The sequence below is a fragment of the Trichomycterus rosablanca genome, chromosome 5, assembly GCF_030014385.1.
Source record: "Trichomycterus rosablanca isolate fTriRos1 chromosome 5, fTriRos1.hap1, whole genome shotgun sequence".
In the NCBI taxonomy this organism is placed as follows: domain Eukaryota; kingdom Metazoa; phylum Chordata; class Actinopteri; order Siluriformes; family Trichomycteridae; genus Trichomycterus; species Trichomycterus rosablanca.
This window is the reverse complement of record NC_085992.1, coordinates 22586882-22607674: the sequence shown is the minus strand read 5'-3', so window position 1 is coordinate 22607674 and position 20793 is coordinate 22586882. Positions and strand designations below refer to the sequence as shown.

Genomic DNA, 20793 nt, shown 5'->3' with positions numbered 1-20793 from the left:
CATTTTTATCCAATGGGAAATTTTCTGTTTCCATTGGAGATAAGATGTCCTTGAAGGCTGATTTTACCTGTGGGGTACCTCAGGGTTCTATTCTTGGCCCTGTTTTATTCTTATTATATATGCTCCCCCTGGGTAATTTAATTAGACGTTTTAATATTTCTTTTCATTTTTATGCAGACGATATGCAACTGTACCTCTCTGTTAAACGAAATGAATTCAGTGGATTAGGCAATCTAACTGAGTGCATTGCAGCTATCAAGAATTGGATGAATTATAATTTTCTTAAATTAAATGAGGACAAAACCGAAGTTCTAGTTGTTGGTCTAGACAACATACCCAGAGATTTGGAGATGGCCCTTGGTTCTCTCGTTTCAAGAATTAACACTTCCCCAAGAAATTTGGGTGTTGTGTTTGATTCTCACTTGCAATTTTCTGGCCTTATAAATAAGCTTGTTCAGTCTTGCTTCCTTCAGCTAAGAAATATTGCAAAGCTTAGACAGGTTTTGTCTTTTCAAGACTTAGAGAAAATCATCCATGCTTTTATTTCATCTCGACTGGATTACTGCAATGCTTTGTATACTTGCCTCAGTCAAGGAGCTGTGTCAAGACTCCAGATGGTTCAGAATGCAGCTGCTCGGCTTTTCACAAAAACTAGACGTAGAGACCACATCAGTCCAGTGCTGGCCTCACTTCATTGGTTGCCAGTAAAATTTAGGATAGATTTTAAAATTTTAGTTCTTACCTTTAAAGCTCTACATGGGGAAGCACCTGATTATATTTGTGAATTGCTGGTTCCTCACAAAAGTTGTAGGTCTTTGAGGTCATCTAATAAAGAGCTTCTGGTTGTGCCCCGTACCAAACAGAGGCGGAAAGGGGACTGTGCTTTTTCTGTCCAGGCTCCTAAATTATGGAATAGTCTCCCACTCGATATCAGACTCTCTGAGTCTACATTAACCTTCAAGAAATGTCTTAAGACACATTTTTATTCATTAGCATTTCAGAGTAGTGATCTTAAGCAATGGGGCTGACGTTCTTTGGTAAAGTGTATGTGTATGTTTGTGTATGTATATGTGTGTATATACAGTATATGTATGTATGTGTAGTTAAAGTGCATTTATAATTTTTATTTGTGCTATTGTATTAATGTTTTTATGTCACTGTGTAGCTTTTATGATTATTAATTTTTGTGTTTTTATTGTATTATACTTGACCGCATTGTAAAGCACTTTGTGGCTTGGTCCTAGAAAAGCGCTATATAAATAAACTTTACTTACTTAGTTACTTACTTACTATTATTGAGTACCAATAATATCAGGTCTCAAGTATATTACTCTCGTATCCCTGCTGCACAACCGCTGGAGTTCTGCGGCTCTGTGCATCCCATTGTTGGGCTTCAAGGTGGGTGGAGAGCAGGAGTAATGAACTCTTCATGAACCGAATGTGATCGTTAATAATAATAATAGACCCAATAAATTATCCGGATCAGCCAGATGGCTCAAACCCGTTCAGTCCAATCGGAAAGATTTATATTAATGAAATCGACACTAACAAAAATGCCACTGACAAAACTATCATCGTTTGTAATTCAAATAGTCATGCTGAACTCAACTCAACCATCTACAACAATTGATGGAGGTAAAGACATTCTGAATCAGGCGGAAAGGCCTCAACTTCCAGACAGATGACTCGGACACATGGCAACTGAACCCAATGACATACATTATCAAAAGATAAAGCACCTACTCCCAGCCTCCCGGAAACTGCAGATATGCGCCTCCAGGGTTTTCCCAGATATGTGAAGAAAAGTGATGGTCATTGCCTTTTCCAAACCTCGGAAAGACCACAGTGACCAATTTATCTACAGGCCGGTAGCACTAACTAGCTGCTTATGGGAAACAATGGAAAGAATGGTCAACAGTAGACTGGTATTGACTTCAGCATGACCACACCATAAATCAATCACAGAGCAGCTTTTGTAAAGGAAGAAGATGCTTTGACTTATAGCCTTTGAAAGGACCTGAAGGCAGGGCACACTAAAAGGCATACAACAGGCTGGATTCTAATGGTGACTACCAATTTTTATAGCAGTCTTTCTAACGAGTAAGAGTTAACAACTCTCAAAATACCATCCCCAGGACATGGGGGTCCCACAGGGGACCATACTATTGGTCACCCTATTCAACCTCAATATACACCGACTAGGCATAACATTATAACCACTGACAGGTGAAGTGAACACTGATTATCTCTTCATCACGGCACCTGTTAGTGGGTGGGATATATTAGGCAGCAAGTGAACATTTTGTCCTCAAACTTGATGTGTTAGAAGCAGGAAAAATTGGCAAGTGTAAGGATTTAAGTAAGTTTGACAAGGGCCAAATTGTGATGGCTAGACGACTGGGTCAGAGCATCTCCAAAACTGCAGCTCTTGTGGGGTGTTCCCAGTCTGCAGTGGTCAGTATCAAAAGTGGTCCAAGGTAGAAACAGTAGTAAACCGACGACAGGGTCATGGGTGGCCAAGGGTCATGGGTGGCAAAGGCTCATTGATGCACGTAGGTAGCGAAGGCTGGCCTGTGTGGTCTGATCCAACAGACGAGCTACTGTAGCTCAAATTGCTGAAGAAGTTAATGCTGTTTCTGATAGAAAGGTGTCAGAATACACAGTGCATCACAGTTTGTTGCGTATGGTAGCTGCATAGCCACAGACCAGTCAGGGTGCTATTCTGACCCTGTCCACCGCCAAAAGCGCCAACAATGGGCACGTGAGCATCGGAACTGGACCACGGAGCAATGAAAGAAGGTGGTCTGGTCTGATGAATCATGTTTTCTTTTACATCACGTGGATGGCCGGGTGCGTGTGCCTTGCTTACCTGGGAAACACATGGCACCAGGATGCATGCTATGGGAAGAAGGCAAGCCGGCGGAGGCAGTGTGATGCTTTGGGCAATGTTCTGCTAGGAGACCTTGGGTCCTGCCATACATGTGGATGTTACTTTGACACGTACCAACTACCTAAGTATTGTTGCAGACCATGTACACCCTTTCATGGAAACGGTATTCCCTGATGGCTGTGGCCACTTTCAGCAGGATAATGCGCCCTGCTACAAAGCAAAAATGGTTCAGGAATGGTTTGAGGAGCACAACAACAAGTTTGTGGTGTTGACTTGGCCTCAAAATCTCCCAGATCTCAAACCAGTCGAGCATCTGTGGGATGTGAGGACAAACAAGTCCGATCCATGGAGGCCCCACCTCGCAACTTACAGGAGTTAAAGAATCTGCTGTTAACATCTTGGTGCCAGATACCACAGCACACCTTGGTCAGGGCTGTTTTGGCAGCAAAAGGGGAACCAACACAATATTAGAAAGGTGGTCAGAGAGATCCAGCAGAACACACTCTGAAGATCATTGAATACACTCTAGATTGTCTATATAGTATAGTCTATATAGTGAGATGTAGTGTATGCCCGTCATTAAGTGCCAATAACCAAATACCATTATTTAACCACACACCAATGCCCTTCCCCTATGAAAATTTAAGCATCATGCTGGACATTTAGCTGATGACAGACTTTGTATTAACAGCAATAGTAGCCGACCAGCGTATGGATAAGGCAATTCTCCCATTAAACAGGGCCAGCTGTAGCCTAGTGGTTAAGGTACTGGACCAGTGATCAGAGGGTTGCTGGTTCAAGCCCCACCACTGCCAGGTTGCTGTTGTTGGACCCTTGAGCAAGGCCCTTAACCCTCAATTGCTCAGACTATATACTGTAACTGTAATGTAAGTCGCTTTGGATAAAGGCGTCTGCTAATTGCTGAAAATGTAAATGTAAATTAAACAGCTCGATTTACCCAACAGAAGCGCATCCTCTACAAATGGGTATAGAGCATATTAGGAGCTCAGTTTTACAAAGAGCAATAAAATGTACTCCCAGCCCGCCTCCAAGCAACGAAAATGCTGTTTCTCCATCACCTGATACTGAATAAAAGAATGGGAACACTGAAAGAATCCCGGGACACTGTGGCATTACCAAAGATGAAAAAGCAGACTAGATAGCAAACAACACAACCATAGGGAAATCTATAAACTTCAAACTACCCCCATCAGACATAAAACCACCAATTATGGCCTATATAAAAATATGTGGCAGAATGTATAGAAGATGCAGAGGGAGAACAAGCTCCACAGCATTCACCCCATCATCCCGGCAGACCAAAGTCGCTGCCTGGAAAGCGGGCCAAACAGACAGTATATATACAAAAACTGCTTTCTTTCATCTAAAAAACATAGCACGTCTACGTCCATCACTCTCCTTTTCTGCCGCCGAAACCTTGATTCATGCTTTTATTACATCCAGAATTGATTATTGCAATAGCATCCTTTATGGTACATCTAACAAAATCCTAAAAAAACTTCAGTATATCCAGAATTCAGCTGCTCGCCTCCTTACTCATACTCGCGCCCGTGATCATATTACACCTGTTCTCCAAAAACTTCATTGGCTTCCCGTTGCTCAACGCATTCAATTCAAAATTCTTCTATTCACTCACAAAGCTCTCCATAATCAGGCCCCATCCTACCTCACCGACCTGCTCCATCATCACATTCCCTCCCGTAGCCTTCGCTCTTCTGAGGCTAACCTACTGTCCATACCCTCTAGGTCCAAATACCGGACCTGGGGTGACAGGGCCTTTTCCATAGCTGCTCCATCTTTATGGAATGCTCTCCCCAAACACCTACGAGATTGTCCTGACCTGTCCAAATTCAAGTCACTTCTCAAAACTCATCTATTCAAAATGGCATTTAACTTGTAACAACACGAAATAAATGCTTTTATTTTTGCTATTCTTTTTAATAGTTTTTATACTTAGATCACGACAGAAATGTGAAGTCCTAGATCCTAAAACTTGTAAAGTTTTCAGTTTCCTGATTGCATGTGAATCTGTCCTGTTTCTGTCTAATTTTAAGAAATTGTTCTATATTTGTTGTTCTCTCTCATAATTTAGCTAATTTTTAATGAACTGTCTTATGCTGCTCTCTTTGTTTTTATCTTAATTATTCTTGATGTTGATGTACTATTTTGATTTTGTACTATGATTTGTATGGTGTATGTATTTGTTTTGATTATTTGTCTTATGTAAAGCGTCTTTGAGTATCTTGAAAAGCGCTATATAAATAAAATGTATTATACAAAATACCACACTGGGACACATGCCACTGTAGAATACCTCTAACAATCAAACACTTACTAACAAAGTGCCCCAAGTACCACAAAGAATTATGAAAATTAGTGATATCACACATAATAGATGGAATATTTAACCAAACTACAGTGTATACACAAGTTTTTAAATGCAACACAAAACCGATTTAGAACTGGTTTAGAAACCAGCTTCATGGTTTGGAGTTACTTTGCTGCCCTGGGACAAGGACAGCTTATAAGCATTGAAGGAGCAATTTGTACATTTTGTTTAATACAATTGTATGTTAGTGTGTCAGCGTAGTAAAACCTGAAACATTAGTAAATGAACAAATTGAATAAAATAAAATTGATGAATCATATGTAACCTAACTACCTGTCATGTCATGAGTGTAACCAAAGTGTAAAACATGATGTTAAAATCTTATTAAGCAATCAAACATAATGCAGGACCAGGAAAGAGCATTTTCTATACTGTTGCTGCAAAGTTGGTGGCATAGAATTGTCTTTATATAATTGATATATAAATTAGTACTCCTGTTATCAATTGTTCTGGCTGAAATACGTGAATTAAAAAAATAGAAGGGGTGTCCCAATACTTTTGTACAACCCCAAATCAGAAAAAGTTGGGACAGTATAAAAAATGCAAATAAAATAAAAATGCAGTGTTCCTTTTATTTACTTTGACTTTTTTTTTATTGCAGACAGTTTGAACCCAAAATATTTTATGTTTTGTCTGCTCACCTGCATTTCATTTGTTAATATACCTCCATTCCTGCATTTCAGGCCTGCAACACATTCCTAAAAAAGTTGGGACGGGGGCAATTTAGGGCTAGTAATGAGGTAAAAAAAAGTAAATAATAATGTGATTCCAAACAGATGATGTCAACAGGTGATTGTAATCATGGTTTGGTACAAAAGCAGCATCCAGGAAACACTGAGTCTTTGATGAGCAAGGATGGCCAGATCTCCAGTTTGTCAACAAATGTGTGAGAAAATTATTGAAATGTTTAAAAACAATGTACCTCAAAGAAAGATTAGAAGGGATTTGCATATTTCTCCCTCTACAGTGCATAATATGGCCAGTGATAGCTCAGTGGTTAAGGTACTGGACTAATAAACAGAAGGTTGCCGGTTCAAGCCCCGCCACCACCAAGTTGCCACTGTTGGGTCCCTGAGCAAGGCCCTTAACCCTCAATTGCTCATCGTGTTCAGCTCATTGTGTAAGTCGCTTTGGATAAAAGCGTCTGCTAAATGCTGAAAATGAAAATGTAAATGTAAATAATATCATTAAATGATTCAAGGAATTGGGAGAAATTTCAGCACAAGCTTAAGCTGAACGCTTGTTATCTTTGATCCCTCAGACATGGGTAAGGGATTACTTTGGCAAACCTTTGTCAACTGGCCTGCCTGCAGTCCTGACCTGTCCTCAATAGAGAATGTCTGGAGGAACGAAAAATGTGACAACAACGACCCCCTTCTGTTGCACATCTTAAGACGTGTTTGCAGGATGAATGGGACAAAATAAAAGCTGAAACACTAAATCACTTGGTATCCTCGGTGCCAAAACGTATTTTAAGTGTGGTGAAAAGGAATGGCAACATTACAAAGTGGTAAATACTTTACTGTCCCAACGTTTTTGGAATGTGTTGCAGGCCTGAAATGCAGGAATGGATGTTTATTAATAAATGAAATGAAGTTGACCAGACAAAACATGAAATATCTCAGGTTCATCCTGTCTGCAATCAAATAAAAATCAAAGTAAATGTAAGAAACTCTGCTTTTTTTTTTATTATTTTGTGTTTTTAATGCTGTCCCAACATTTTCTGGTTTGGGGTTGTAAATGAATCTAATAAATCATCATTTTACTGAAAGAAATAGAGTGTGTGCTCACAGTCTTACCGTTTGTTTATGTATTTATTTAATATAAGTGCTTTTGTGCATGTTTAGGAATGGTCTCCTTCCCATAACCTGAAGAGCCTGAAGAAGAAGCAAATGGCAGCACGGGAGGCCATGGCCAGGCAGACCACACTGTCAGATGCTGAGCAAAGCAGTGTTGAGTCTTCTGTTATTAGGTCAGTTCCTTTTCCTCAGTTCAAAGCTAACCGCATATCCTTGTAGCAGGTTATATTTTAGAGCTAACATTGATTGACCTGACTAGTGCCCCTGTAGTGTGCACCACAGTGATTTGGTGTCTCCAGTTGCCAGTTAGTCATAGAGGTTTCTCATCTTTGTTCTCTAATCCTGTTTTCTATTTGTATATAATAAGCAAGTATTTAATGTTGAATATATAACATGCATCCTCTAATGCAAACTACATTTACATGTTTCGCATGTAGCAGACGCTTTTATCCAAAACGACTTACATTACAGTATACAGTCTGAGCAATTTAGGGTTAAGGGCCTTGCTCAAGGGCCCAACAGCAGCAACCTGGCAGTTGTGAGGCTTGAACCAGCGACCTTCTGATTACTAGTCCAGTGCCTTAACCACTAGGCTACAGCTTGCCCCTAAAACTAGACATTTTAATGGGTCACAGTGGGTTTGCTTTCCCCTGAATCACTGGTGCAATGCGGTATCACACTCTGGACAGGACAGCAATCCATCAAGCGTCCATAAACAGGAGGAGCACTGTCAAAACTCTACAAAATGACCTCCAGTGGGCTGCTGGTGTGCATGTTTCTGACCAAACTATCAGAAACAGACTCCATGAGGCTGGCATTAGGGCCTGACATTCTTTAGTTGGACCTGTACTCACCATGCAGCCATTCACCAGAGAAGACCAAAATTGGCAAGACCGACACTGGTGCCTCGTTTTCTTTATAGATGAGAGCAGATTCACACTGAGCAATGTAACAGACATGAAAGAATCTGGAAATGCCTTGGTGAATGTTATGCTGCCTGCAACACCATCCAGCATAACCAGTTTTGCAGTGGGTCAGTGATGATCTGGGGAGGCATATCCTTGGAGGGTTGCTCAAACCTCCATGTGATAGCCAGCAGAACCCTGCCTGCTGTTAGGTACCAGGATAAAATTCTCAGAGCAATTGTTAGACCATATGTTGGTGCAGTAGGGCCTTGGTTCCTTCTCATGTGGCCTGAGTGTGTAGGCAGTTCCTGGATAACAAGGACATTCATTATTTATTTTAGAAACATGTCAGTTTTTGTTTTCTTATTTTTAATATTTCATTGTGTTTCTCGTCCCAATTAACCTTGTTCCAACTTTGAAATGTATTGCTGGTAAATTAGTTATTAGCATATATTTTCAGAAAACAGTAAAATTGATAGAAAGGTAAAATATTAAATATCTCTTCTTTGTGCTGATTTTAATTAAACACCTGTAGAAGGTTATTAGCATTTTACCTACCGGCCCAACTGTTTGGAATTTGGAGTTTGGAGTTTTTCATAGTTCTGTAATGTCAACTAGTCTGAACAAACATTGCATTGTTTAAGATATTTCATGAGATTGAGATTTGAAATAAGCCACATAAAGACACATGTCCTTGTTTTAGACCACTCCATTGTTGCTTTGGCAGTGTACTTTGGTCTATTGTCCTTAAACCTTCCTCTCATCTCAACTTACTTAGACCATTCAGTTTGCCAGAAGGCCAGACCAGATTTCCATAACATGATGCTACATTTAGCTAGGGCTGCCACTAACGACTATTTTTCTATCGATTAATCTATAGACTATTTTATTGATTAATCGATTAATCTAAACGATTAATTTTCCTCCAAAAAATGTAATTCAGAATCTCATTTACGCTTCTTTTATTTTAACAACAAACTGTATGGCATAATAATATGGCCCAAAACTAAATGTAAACAGGGTTTATGTCCATATTATCAAATTCTCAAGTGATCCATATTAAACAAAGTGCAACATGTGTTTATGGCATTCTGTACACAAAGCAAAGTGCTTAAACTTATAGCAGATATAAAATAGAGGTAGGCCGCTCAGGTGGCGCAGCAGTAAAAACACACACTGGAACCAGAGCTGGGATCTCGAATACATCATATTGAATCTCAGCTCTGCCTGAGCAGCCACATGAACCACGATTGGCCTGTTGTTAGTAGGGGTGGGACTAAGTCGGATAGGGTCTCTCTCTCATGACGACCTCTACTGGCTGATTGATGGCGCCTGCACAGAGATGAGAAAAGAGTGCTGTTAGGGTGTGTCCCTCCGTACATGCAGCTAGGCTGCACTGCACTCGTCAAAGTGTAGGTGATGCATACGGCATGCTGCCCACGTGTCGGAGGGGGCGTGGGTTAGCTTTGTTCTTCTCAATCAGAGCAGAGATCGGCATTGGTGAGATCGGCAGAGATCGGCAGGGGAAGCATGATGCAATGGGGCAATTGGACGCGCTAAAAAGGGGAGAAAATGCATAAAGAAAATAGAGGTAGGTACGTCTCATTAAGTCCAACGTACAGTAACGACAGAATGAGCCCAGATTGTAACCTAGACATTCACATTCTAAGCGATATAAACAAAGTGGTAAGTGTTTTACATGAGAAGTTTTTTGCGCTTTGAGCACCATTGCAGTTGCAAAAATCATGCGGCAGTCTAACTGAACTTGCTAAGAAATACTGTATTCCAAGATCTCCCTGATTAAGAAGCTTAATGAAACAATATAGAAGTAAAAGTTTTGCCGCATCTCTTGCACCCTAACTGAACCGGAAACCGGTATTCCAAGATCTCCATGATTAAAAAGCGTAATGAAACAATATAGACGTGCAACATTGCGCTAGTGCTGCTGTGGTACCATCAAAGCTTTGCACAGTGTACAAACCACCTTTTTGTTTTTCGCCAGTTTTAAGTATTCCCAAACTTTTGATGATTTGGGTCTTGTAAAACTTTTAGCTTTTCTTTGAAAGCTCTCTATAATCGGCCTCTGACTGCTGCAGACGGCATTTTTAAGACCAAATAGGACTTAGGTCGTAGTAGTGAAATCATATGAACGGTTATATGAATGGAAACATTGTAGAAATTAAAAAAGGATCATTTATAAACATAGTTTAAAAAAACGATGCATCGACTTAAAATGTTGACTGCGTCAACATCATTGACTAGGTCGACCAATCGCGGCAGCCCTACATTTATAATAGGAAGGTATTACCTGACTGACCAGCTATTTTAGATGTATTTCACATACCAGTTTGAATCCAACCTCAAAAAGTTTTGCTTCAGTTACATCACACCGGAAGGCTTTCTGCCACTTTGCTGGGGAGTGTTGCAAATTATATTTTGCAAATATCGTCAAAAACTTGGTGTCTTTCCTGCAGATAAATACAATATCTACTTGTAATCTGCTACAACAAATTACAAGAATAGTTCAGAGAACTGAAAATTTGAAGGTAATAGATTTTCAATCTGAGCTTCAGTATTACCATTTCACTTACAGTTAACACTCCACTCTGAATTGGGATTAGTGAGCAGAAAACATGTGAACATAGAATCATTATCTAAGCCTTTGTAGATAATTATTGTTTTCTTATTGCTTTAATAAAGAAAGAGCTTCATGACTAAATTTCTTGTCCATTGGCAGATTGATCTCAGAGCTATACAGGTGCAAACTGATGATCAAAATATGTAGTGGTCAGAAAGTCAATTCTCCTTTTATTCTGTTGCATAATGACATAATAACATAATGCTGTTTATTTATCAGTGTAGGTAAAATCGTTTTGTCTTTCTCAGTCTGTTGCAGGATGCAGAGAGCAAGGCAGAGACAGGTCAGGGCATCTCTGCCCGTGAGCACTTCGTGTTTACTGACACAGACGGTCAGGTTTACCACTTTACTGTAGAGGGCAACTCTGTGAAGGATGGTGCACGTATTCCCCCAGATGTGAGTACTGGTAAAAATATTATCACTCCTGCTCCTACCACCACCACTACTACTTCAACCCCAAATCAGAAAAGGGCAATGGGGTGAGCCTAACCCTGGGTAGACTCCTACCCAAAAAGATTAAATGTTGTCATAAAATCAAAAGGTGATTTTACAAAGCATTTGTTTAAGGGTGTGCATATTTATTCAACCACATTATTATCAGGCTATTATTTCCATTTTTTTATATTTCATTTTTTTATTTAATTATACAGATTATAGGTCACATTAATGGTGTATAAGTGTAATTATTTATCTTGGGTCTTTTTTTACATAACAATAACCTGGCATTTTAACAGGGTAAAATGAGTAGCAATCAGAGATGTTCACAAGTCACAAAATACGAGTCCGAATCAAGTCACAAGTCTTTGGACTAGAGTCCGAGTCAAGTCACGAATCAATATAATATACACAAAACATATATTGGAAATGTAGCGTAAAAATAAACAAATAATATGTAAGTTTAGATAAAAAAACAACAGATTAGCAACTGTATTTTTAGTCATTGTGCAAATGAATGTAATTTCCGTAACAAGAAGGTACCAGCTAAAAGCTTAAACTGATAGTTTTTTTTTTTCATTGCAAAACAAAAGTGCATGATAAATCACGGCACAGCTGCCAAAATCCAAAACACAGCAACAAAAAATCATAACCACTGCTTACCTTAGCTTATGTTCTTCCAGATGCTATTAAATGTATAATCGTGTGTCCCATTAGGAATATAATCCGTTATTTTGTAAATGTGTGCTTATAATTACAAACTTTTCCCAGTTGTGAAGTAAAACACTAACTCTTTAGAAAGCGAATCAAGCGTTCTATTAACACATAATCTGTGTGACGCAAACTAAATAAATGCAATAACAGCATTTCATACTAAAAATTAAAATCAGAAGGTCTGATTGGTTCAAAAAGCGGTCTTTCAACCATTAGTGCTACGTAGGGTATGCCACCATTTCAAGTGAGATTACAATCCAAAGGTAACGAAAATGTTCAAATGAAGTGAACTTCAAACTGTGTAGGGAGTAGGGAGCGACGATTCATCACTATGCCGGAAGCTGGCTGTAACATTTACCCATTGTGTGTGTTGCGGGTTAAGACGGCCGGAGTGTTATTAGAGAGCAGAATATAATCATATATATATATATATATATATATATATATATATATATAGTTGTCACACGTAACTAATGTTAACACATGCTGACGCTAGGGACTCTTGCTGTGTATGAGTCATTTTCTTGCGAGTCATGAGTCGAGTCCGAGTCATTTGAAACAAGTCCGAGTCAAGTCTGAAGTCACTGTGTGTGTGACTTATGTGCAGCTTGGACTCCCCATCTCTGGTAGCAATCATGGTAAACATGAACAAGCCTCAGAGACAAACAGTAAATTAACAACAGTAAAAAAGATACACCACCATACCACACATAACATCCCTGTGAGTATGATTGTTTTAAAAAGCTTGCTGCTATCTGCATGTATGATGGTCACAAATTTAATATAATTTTAAAAATGACTGCATTTGGGGGAAAAAAGATAGCAGATCACCATGACATACCCCCATGCCATTGGACAATCCATCCCATTTTAAAACCATGGGCCTTCATATGGAGTTGCCCTTCAGTTTAAACAGCCTTCACTTGTTTGATAATGCTTTGATAAAGGATTTCTGTAAAAATTGTGCCTGTTCAGTCAAAAGAGCATTTTTTAGGTAAAGCAGGGCAGCACGGTGGCTCAGTGAGTAGCACTGTCGCCTCACAGCAAGAAGGTCCTGGGTACGAATAGGAGATACAAAATTGTCCATGACTGTGTTTGACATTAAACTTGTGAACTGATGAATCTTGTGTAATAGATAAACTACCATTTCTGTCATGAATGTAACCAAAGTGTGTAAAACATGACGTTAAAATCCTAATAAATAAATAAAATTTAGGTCAAGCATTGATGTTGGACGAGAAGGCCTGAACAGACATTCCAGTTCATCTGATTGGGTGACTTACCCTGAACGCTTTAATTAGTATTTTTTAACCATTCATCTTGACACACTAAACTGCATTGTTTAGTCTGTTTGGAATAAAAATTATTTTATGATAAATGTTTCTCAGATTTTGCAACATCGTCCTCTTACAATATCAATTCTGTGATTTTATTATTGACTTCCTTATCTGTGCCCTCTGTAACCTCCTGCACCTCAGTTACCTCTCATGGTAATTAATATGTATAACACTATTTTATGTCCGTCATTTAGCTTTAGATTAGCATAAGTATCTACGGTGATAAAATCCCTACTGAATTAATGTAGTATTAAGGTTAAAGGTGCTATGTCTTATTATTTTCAGGCAATTGGTTAGAACCTGAGTGTCTGAGAAAAATCTCACAGCATGTCTGCAGGTCAGACATGAATATTTATAAGCAGACCTTAAATATCCATTATTATTTATTACCTGGTATGCCACATGCAAAAGTAGCTGTTGATTCATACTTGTAAAGTACTAGTTTCTAGATATTGAGTAGCCTTTGTAATTGCAGATATTGTGATTTGAAACGCAGGGACCAAGGTTTGGCTGCTTTTCATAACAGCCTTGATAAAGATGTGCACAATAAAGTCAAATCTGTAAACAAGCTGGCGCTGTACTACAAAGACCTGAACTCGAAAGCTTGAAATTCTCATTGTTGATAGGCTAGCATATAAGGTCGTTTTAACGTTACATTGCTTGTGCCCATTATATTGGAACCTTTTTTGTTGAACATAGTCCGGGCTTATTTATGTTAAAACTTAAGAACTTACTCCCTGGCTCTCATGTGCAGGACACTTACCTACCATGCAAATATCCAGTTGTAACAGGCATTGATAGCTCAGCTGTTAAGGTAATCAGTAGTAATCAGAAGATCACAATTGTAAGCATCTGCTTAATTTAATAAATGTAACACTTTTAATGTTTTAATGTTCATATTCTTCTATAGTTTACTTCAGTATAGCTACACTCTACCAAAATAGTTCTCAAGCTCAATCTTGGTCTTATACTTTTTCTGTTGTTTGTCTTATCATCATTTTGATGTAGACCATTAAAAGATTCCAGGACCAACAGACAAAAAACCATTATTGAGCAAGCCAAGGGCGACAGTGGCAAGGTAAAACTCCCTTAAAATTACAGGAAGAAACCTTGAGAGGAACCAGACTCAGCAGGGACCCATCCTCTTTGGGTGGCCTGGAGGATACTTGAAATAAACAGGATTTACACAAATCATACAAACACAAAATTAAATTGAACTGAAAGTTGTAACTAGCAAAAAAATAATTGGAGTTCTTCATTGTTCTCTCCAGTCTGTGATTAAGTCTGTTGTAAGTTCTGGACATTTTTGGTGCAAACACGCCAGGTCCCATCCAATCTAGTAGAAGCAGCATTGTTGGCACTTGCAGTCTTTAACCTCGAGAGGGTGAACAGGTTTCCGTCAGAACCACCTTGGGGTAAAACAACAGAAGATGTATTTACAATGTGAAATCATTAAAATGTCAGTTTTACAGAGAGTAGCTTTAGACTCCGGCACCCCTAATTATTACAACATAACTAAGTTTGCTTGTTTAGTTTGACAAGGCTAATCAAAAGCCTGAGTTGTATTCTCCTTCCTCAACACCAACTATTGTCAGTGAATCAAAAATCATCTGGCCTCCACTATGTTCTTAGATTTGGTAAATTTAAGCTCAATTAACAAGCACAACATACAGATTCAGTTGTTTTATTTATTTACCATGTGGGGAAAAGAAACACTTAATTATTCAGTTTACTTTAGAAGCCTAAAGTAATTATTTTCTTTAAAATGTGTTAGTTCCTTTGCTTTAGTTCAGTCATGTCAGACGGTTGTGCATTCTCCCTATGCACAGCCCTCTTCAGATAATGATACAGCATCTTAGTGGGGTTCAGGTATAGATTTTGACTTATTCCAATATCTACATATTTGACCCTGATAATCTGAAAATAAACTGTGTAGTATGCACCTGTCTAACTTATTCAGGTAAATGGAATGAAGGAAGTACCAATTTCTAGTAGACAACTTCTTCAAAACTAGTGTTTTATAATCTCTTGCTGTTTACAATCTAAGCAAGAAGTATGTTTATTCACTATCTAAATAATACAATTTTTAACTTTATTATTTGCATTATTTTTGGCTTTGGTACTCAGTTCAGTTGAGAGGCAGTTGAAAGATCTTTACCCACTAGTTTGGAAGAGCAGAGAATATGAATGTCTATTGAAGTGTAGCCATTGGGAGGTGCACTTGTCAGTGAAGGGTTGCATCAGACAGGGCATCTGGGGCATCAACAGGGTTGCATCGAAAGGGCATCTAGAGAGAAAACTGTGCCAATTCTGTTATGTGAACCAGAATGATCTGCTGTGGCAAAAACAAATGTGGGGTATTTGTGTAAATATAAAGTACTATGTAGTTTTTGTGTTTTTGTTTATGCTTATAAATGCAAGCTTTTAAGTACTATGTGTGTAAATTTGAAGTGTATACATTCACTGGAAGTTCAAAGCATATAATTATTTATGTAAAGTATTAATAGTGTTTTGGAATGGCATAGAGTTTTTTTTTTGTAAGAAATCCCAAAATCTTTCCTAATTTTAAGATGCAGATGTAAAAAGTGAATATGGTTGGATTTATACTTGGATTTATACTTATGTGTTATATGTTGTGTTACAGGGCAGCATGGGCAGTATCGCCTGCATTGCATGGAAGGGAGACACACTAGTTCTGGGAGACGTTGATGGAAACCTGAATTTTTGGGATCTGAAGGCACGTCTCTCCAGGTAGCATGGTCTTCATTAATTTAGTTAATATGAACTAAATTGTATCATAAATAAAAACCTATAGAGTGTGTTTGAAGGTGCTTGGGTTGCTCATAAATCTCATTGGTCCACTACCGTTGGGATACAGGGTTTAAATTCCCAGCAGTGCTGTCGGCTGGTCAGTGTCTATATACAATCATGATTGGGCTATATTGGGGTTTGCTTAATGGTCAAGACACTACATGGAGTTGGTGTGCGGTGTGTTTTTAAATCACTTTCATGCTGTTTTGGCAGTGTCCTTTGGTTTGACCTGCTTAAACTGTTTATACTGTGCAACTTTTATTTTCAAATGATTTCTGCCCAGACTGTCTATCCCTGCGGCCATGCAAGTCTTTAATATAACGTTTTAGCAGGGTCTTCTTTCTTGCTAGTGTTTTGTAAAGAGCTTATTGGTTTTACAATGGACATGGTTAACTCATAAACATTTATACTCAGCCACTGATGTCTGCAACTTAGAGTTGTTGTCACAACAGCCATTCTATTCCTGATAATTCAGTGTGGCTGCAGTGTTATATTTTGTCCACTTTTTATGAGGGAATAAAGTATGTTTAGTGTCTTTGGGATGTTTGTGTATCCTTTTCAATATTTGGGCTTTTCTATAATGCCTGGTTTGTTTTTCATGCTCATTTAACTTATTTGTGATATGTTTAGTGGACAGTAGATAGACCTTACAAAAAGATAGGTTGCTACCTCTTGAGTAATTGAAACTAGCTGATCAGCAAATCTCATCCTCTAGTATTGACTATCAACAAAAGAAATTTTTTTTATTGATTAATTAATTAATTTATTTGACCATGCACACAGTTTTATGGACTACAGTGAAAAAATGTCATGTGTAATAATGAAATGTAAAAATAGGAGTGGGTTGAATAGTTTTTCCCTGAATATTTTAATTGCTTTTTCTATTTGCTTAGGGGAATTCCAACACACCGTGGATGGGTAAAGAAGATCCGCTTTGCTCCTGGAAAGGGAAACCAAAAACTATTGGTGATGTATGCTGATGGAGCTGAGGTGTGGGACACCAAAGAGGTAAGCAGCCTAATACACAAGCTTTTTTGGACATATACACTATATGGCCAAAAGTATGTGGACACCTGACCATCCCTTTCCCAAACCATCTTTTCCAATTTGTACCCATACAGTCATAAGTGCATTTGAAGAGTCAAACACTGATGCTGGATGAGGAGACCTATTCACAATCAATGCTCTGGTTTGCTTTGTGCTCAGTGGTACAGCCAAGCTGAAACAGGACAAAAGGTTTTAAGCTTCTATTTATTTATAGAATTAATTTAATACACCTTTTATCAATAGGCGTAGCTAAAACACCTGAGCTCAATAATTTAAAGGGGGGTCCACATACTTTGGCCATCTAGTGTTTGCTTTATTTTATAGAAAATACAATAGAAAATGTATTCAATATATTAAACATTGCTGATCAGTATAAACATGGCACCTAATAACAATAATAATTAACATCAAGACCATTTACTGTCTGATGAGTACTATGCTATTTGGTTGTAGGCATGATATCAAGTAATAATTCAAGATTTTAATGTTAGAGGCAGTGTGTGAAGTGAGGCAAGCACTCTACATCAAAGGCAGATATAGTGCTGTATTCAGGTCAGGAAGACAGCTTGTGCAAATCTATTTTAGTGATACTGAATTTTGTACTTACCTAGTACTACATGGCTAGATTGTTGGGCTGAGCTTTACACTAAATCAACGCTTACATGCTTTTAAGTGGTTTGCCATACCTGCTGACGATAGGCTGGGACCTTTTAAGATCATCAAAATTGTCACCTAGTTCTAGTGTCCAAAAATTACAATTTGAGCAGAACAGAATTGAGAAGCACATTTTCCTGTTTCATTTTCCTTCCTACAAAGACCACATTTGTGACATACTCAAACAAGGAAGAACAACGTAATGCTTACAGGAGAAAATCTCCTGTAATCAAGCAACAAAAATAGTGTCCATAAAAAGAACCACTATTTTCTATAAATATATTACTAAACATCCTAATTTTGCAAAGGTCCACTTGGGTATTCTCCAACTTCTAGAATATTTTGGGATTCTAGGATGTGTTTGGATTAATCAAAAGTTAAACTTTGCTTAGGTGGTACAACAGTCTAATATGCCAACTCAACACTGCAGTGTGTGTGTGAGCTCCCAAGTTTGAATCTTATTAGTGCTACCAACCTGGGTGGGCATCCAAGGACATGATTGACAGTGATGAAGATAGGGTTGTATGGGGTTTCTCCTCATTGCGCTGAGAGATATGTTCAATGTGTAATGCCATATAGCAAAAAAATTAAGATTACTTTATTGTGTAGCTTGACAACTTACTCTTATTACAAGAAAATTCAAAAAAATAAAACACTTATGAGATGGACACAACTGTAAAGAATACAACAAATGTATAGTTTTGATTTTAATACAACTTGAAATGATAAGCCAGAATGCAGGTAAATTTTCTCAATTACACTTATTTGCAGGTGCAAATGGTAAGCAGTATCAGATTTGGCCGGAATGTGAGTTATCGAATTCTAGACATTGACTGGTGCACATCAGATAAGGTGGTATTGGCTTCAGATGATGGCTGTGTCCGTGTCCTGGAAATGGCCATGAAGTCTGCCAGCTTCAGGATGGATGAGCAAGATCTTACAGGTATTTTTATTCACACGTTAAAGTAATGAATTCTAGTTGCACATGCTAGTAGATATACCAGATAACCAATACTGATGTACACTGATCAGCCATAACATTAAAACCACCTCCTTGTTTCTACATTCATTGTCCATTTTATCAGCTCCACTTACCATATAGAAGCACTTTGTAGTTCTACAATTACTGAATGTAGTCCATCTGTTTCTCTGCATGCTTTGTTAGCCCCCTTTCATGCTGTTCTTCAATGGTCAGGACTCTCCCAGGACCACCACAGAGCAGGTATTATTTAGGTGGTGGATGGGTCTCAGCACTGCAGTGACAATGACATGGTGGTGGTGTTAGTGGGTGTTGTGCTGGTATGAGTGGATCAGTGTCCACTCACTGTCCACTCTATTAGACACTCCTACCTACTTGATCCACACTGTAGATGTAAAGTCAGAGACGATCGCTCATCTATTGCTGCTGTTTGAGTTGGTCATCTTCTAGACCTTCATCAGTGGTCACAGGATGCTGCCCACAGGGCGCTGTTTGCTGGATATTTTTGCCCAGTGAGGTGCCAGCACAACACACACTAACACACCACCGCCATGTCAGTGTCACTGCAGTGCTGAGAATGATCCACCACCCAAATAATACCTGCTCTGTGGTGGTTCTGGGAGAGTCCTGACCACTGAAGAACAGCATGAAAGGGGGCTAACAAAGCATGCAAATAAAACAGATGGACTACTGTCAGTAATTGTAGAACTACAAAGTGCTTCTATATGGTAAGTGGAGCTGATAAAATGGACAGTGAGTGTAGAAACAAGAAGGTGGTATTAATGTCATGGCTGATCAGTGTATATAGCGGCTACTCATGGACTGCTTCATTATTGATTCTTTTTCTCATTATTATTATTGTTATTTCTGTTGTTATATCTGGGAGGTGGTGGTTGGCTCAAGTCAGGCAATGGGTTGGTGCTCTGTCCTGGGTATTCCTGCCTTTTACCCAGTGTATTCTAGAGGAACCTAATCAACTCTGACCCTGACCAGGATAAAACGTTTGATGACAATAAAGTGAAATTCGTCATTATGCTTATGCTAAATGCCTATGGAATACTGGACAGCAGGACATTATTATGAGATGGCAGGAATAGTGTTATAGGGTGGGGATTTAAAATATTTGTGAATATTTCTATCATGTCTATCATGTTGTATCATATCTATGTTTTCTCCGGCCAAAAAATGGGCACCCTGTCCAGTCCATTACTGCATTACACCCTGTGTTATGGTAGAGCAAAAAGTACACAGAACTGAAGTTAAGTTTGCTCCCTGTAGAAAAGGGCTTGATTTATTTTTACTTAGAGAATCAATGAAGCATATTTTTTGACTAGGGATGTTTAGACTTTTACATAAGATTGCACATTTTCCTTGCAGGTGTATATAAACTTTTTATTTTAGCTATAAAAAATTTTATGGGGCATTGGGGTGGGGCAGCAGTCTAATACGGTCAATAGAAGTCCGCTGTCTAAATACATACTCTAATGTAATCCAGGTCAAAATCAAGTGTTCATGCTGTTAATCCAGTTTCTTTCTCAACTGAATAATATAACTGTTACTGTTAATACACATAGTTTTAAGATCTCTGCAGTATTATGACCCTTAACATGCCGTCTCTTAAAGCTCTTACCATCTGTATATCTCACTCATCTGTTGGCCTTCCATGACTTTGTTCTCGCCCCCTAATGCCCATGCAACACAGATCCAGTGTGGTGTCCATACCTGCTGCTCCCTCGTGCTGCTCTCACTCTGAAGGCCTTTCTGTTGCTGCAGCCCTGGTCTGGAAACTTCACCATGGACATAAGCCAAGTGTATGTGTTAACCTGCACCAATCTGTAGAATACATTCACTTACATTTCTATTCAAGCAATTGGTAGCTGCTTTAATCCAAATATCCAAACAAGCAACTGATGTCTCTCTGGTATGAGTACCTTTGGTCATTTGATTTTTATATCAAAAACCATTATGGGAAAATGGCCCATTGTCAGTGTATAATAAATGATTGTATTTATCCAAATAAAAAATTTCCTATCATTTTAACTGGAAATAAATGTGCAGCGATAACACGTTTTTCATTTTGCAATTGTAAGTTACAAATTACTCTAGCTGCTGCTGCTGCTACATATTGCTAAATGTAGGGCGTTTTGAATACTAATTTTTGTTTTCAAAAAGCG

General features: G+C 38.5%; 1 protein-coding gene across 1 annotated transcript in view; it reads left to right on the top strand.

Annotated features, from left to right (window-relative positions):
• Positions 1 to 20793, top strand: part of wdr11 (WD repeat domain 11) — a 158162-nt gene that overhangs the window by 111622 nt on the left and 25747 nt on the right. The window contains exons 15-20 of the mRNA XM_062994980.1: positions 7148 to 7272; positions 10891 to 11038; positions 15773 to 15879; positions 16833 to 16947; positions 18412 to 18583; positions 20322 to 20430. Coding sequence (XP_062851050.1) covers positions 7148 to 7272; positions 10891 to 11038; positions 15773 to 15879; positions 16833 to 16947; positions 18412 to 18583; positions 20322 to 20430 — 776 coding nt within the window. The remainder of the gene's footprint in view (positions 1 to 7147; positions 7273 to 10890; positions 11039 to 15772; positions 15880 to 16832; positions 16948 to 18411; positions 18584 to 20321; positions 20431 to 20793) is intronic.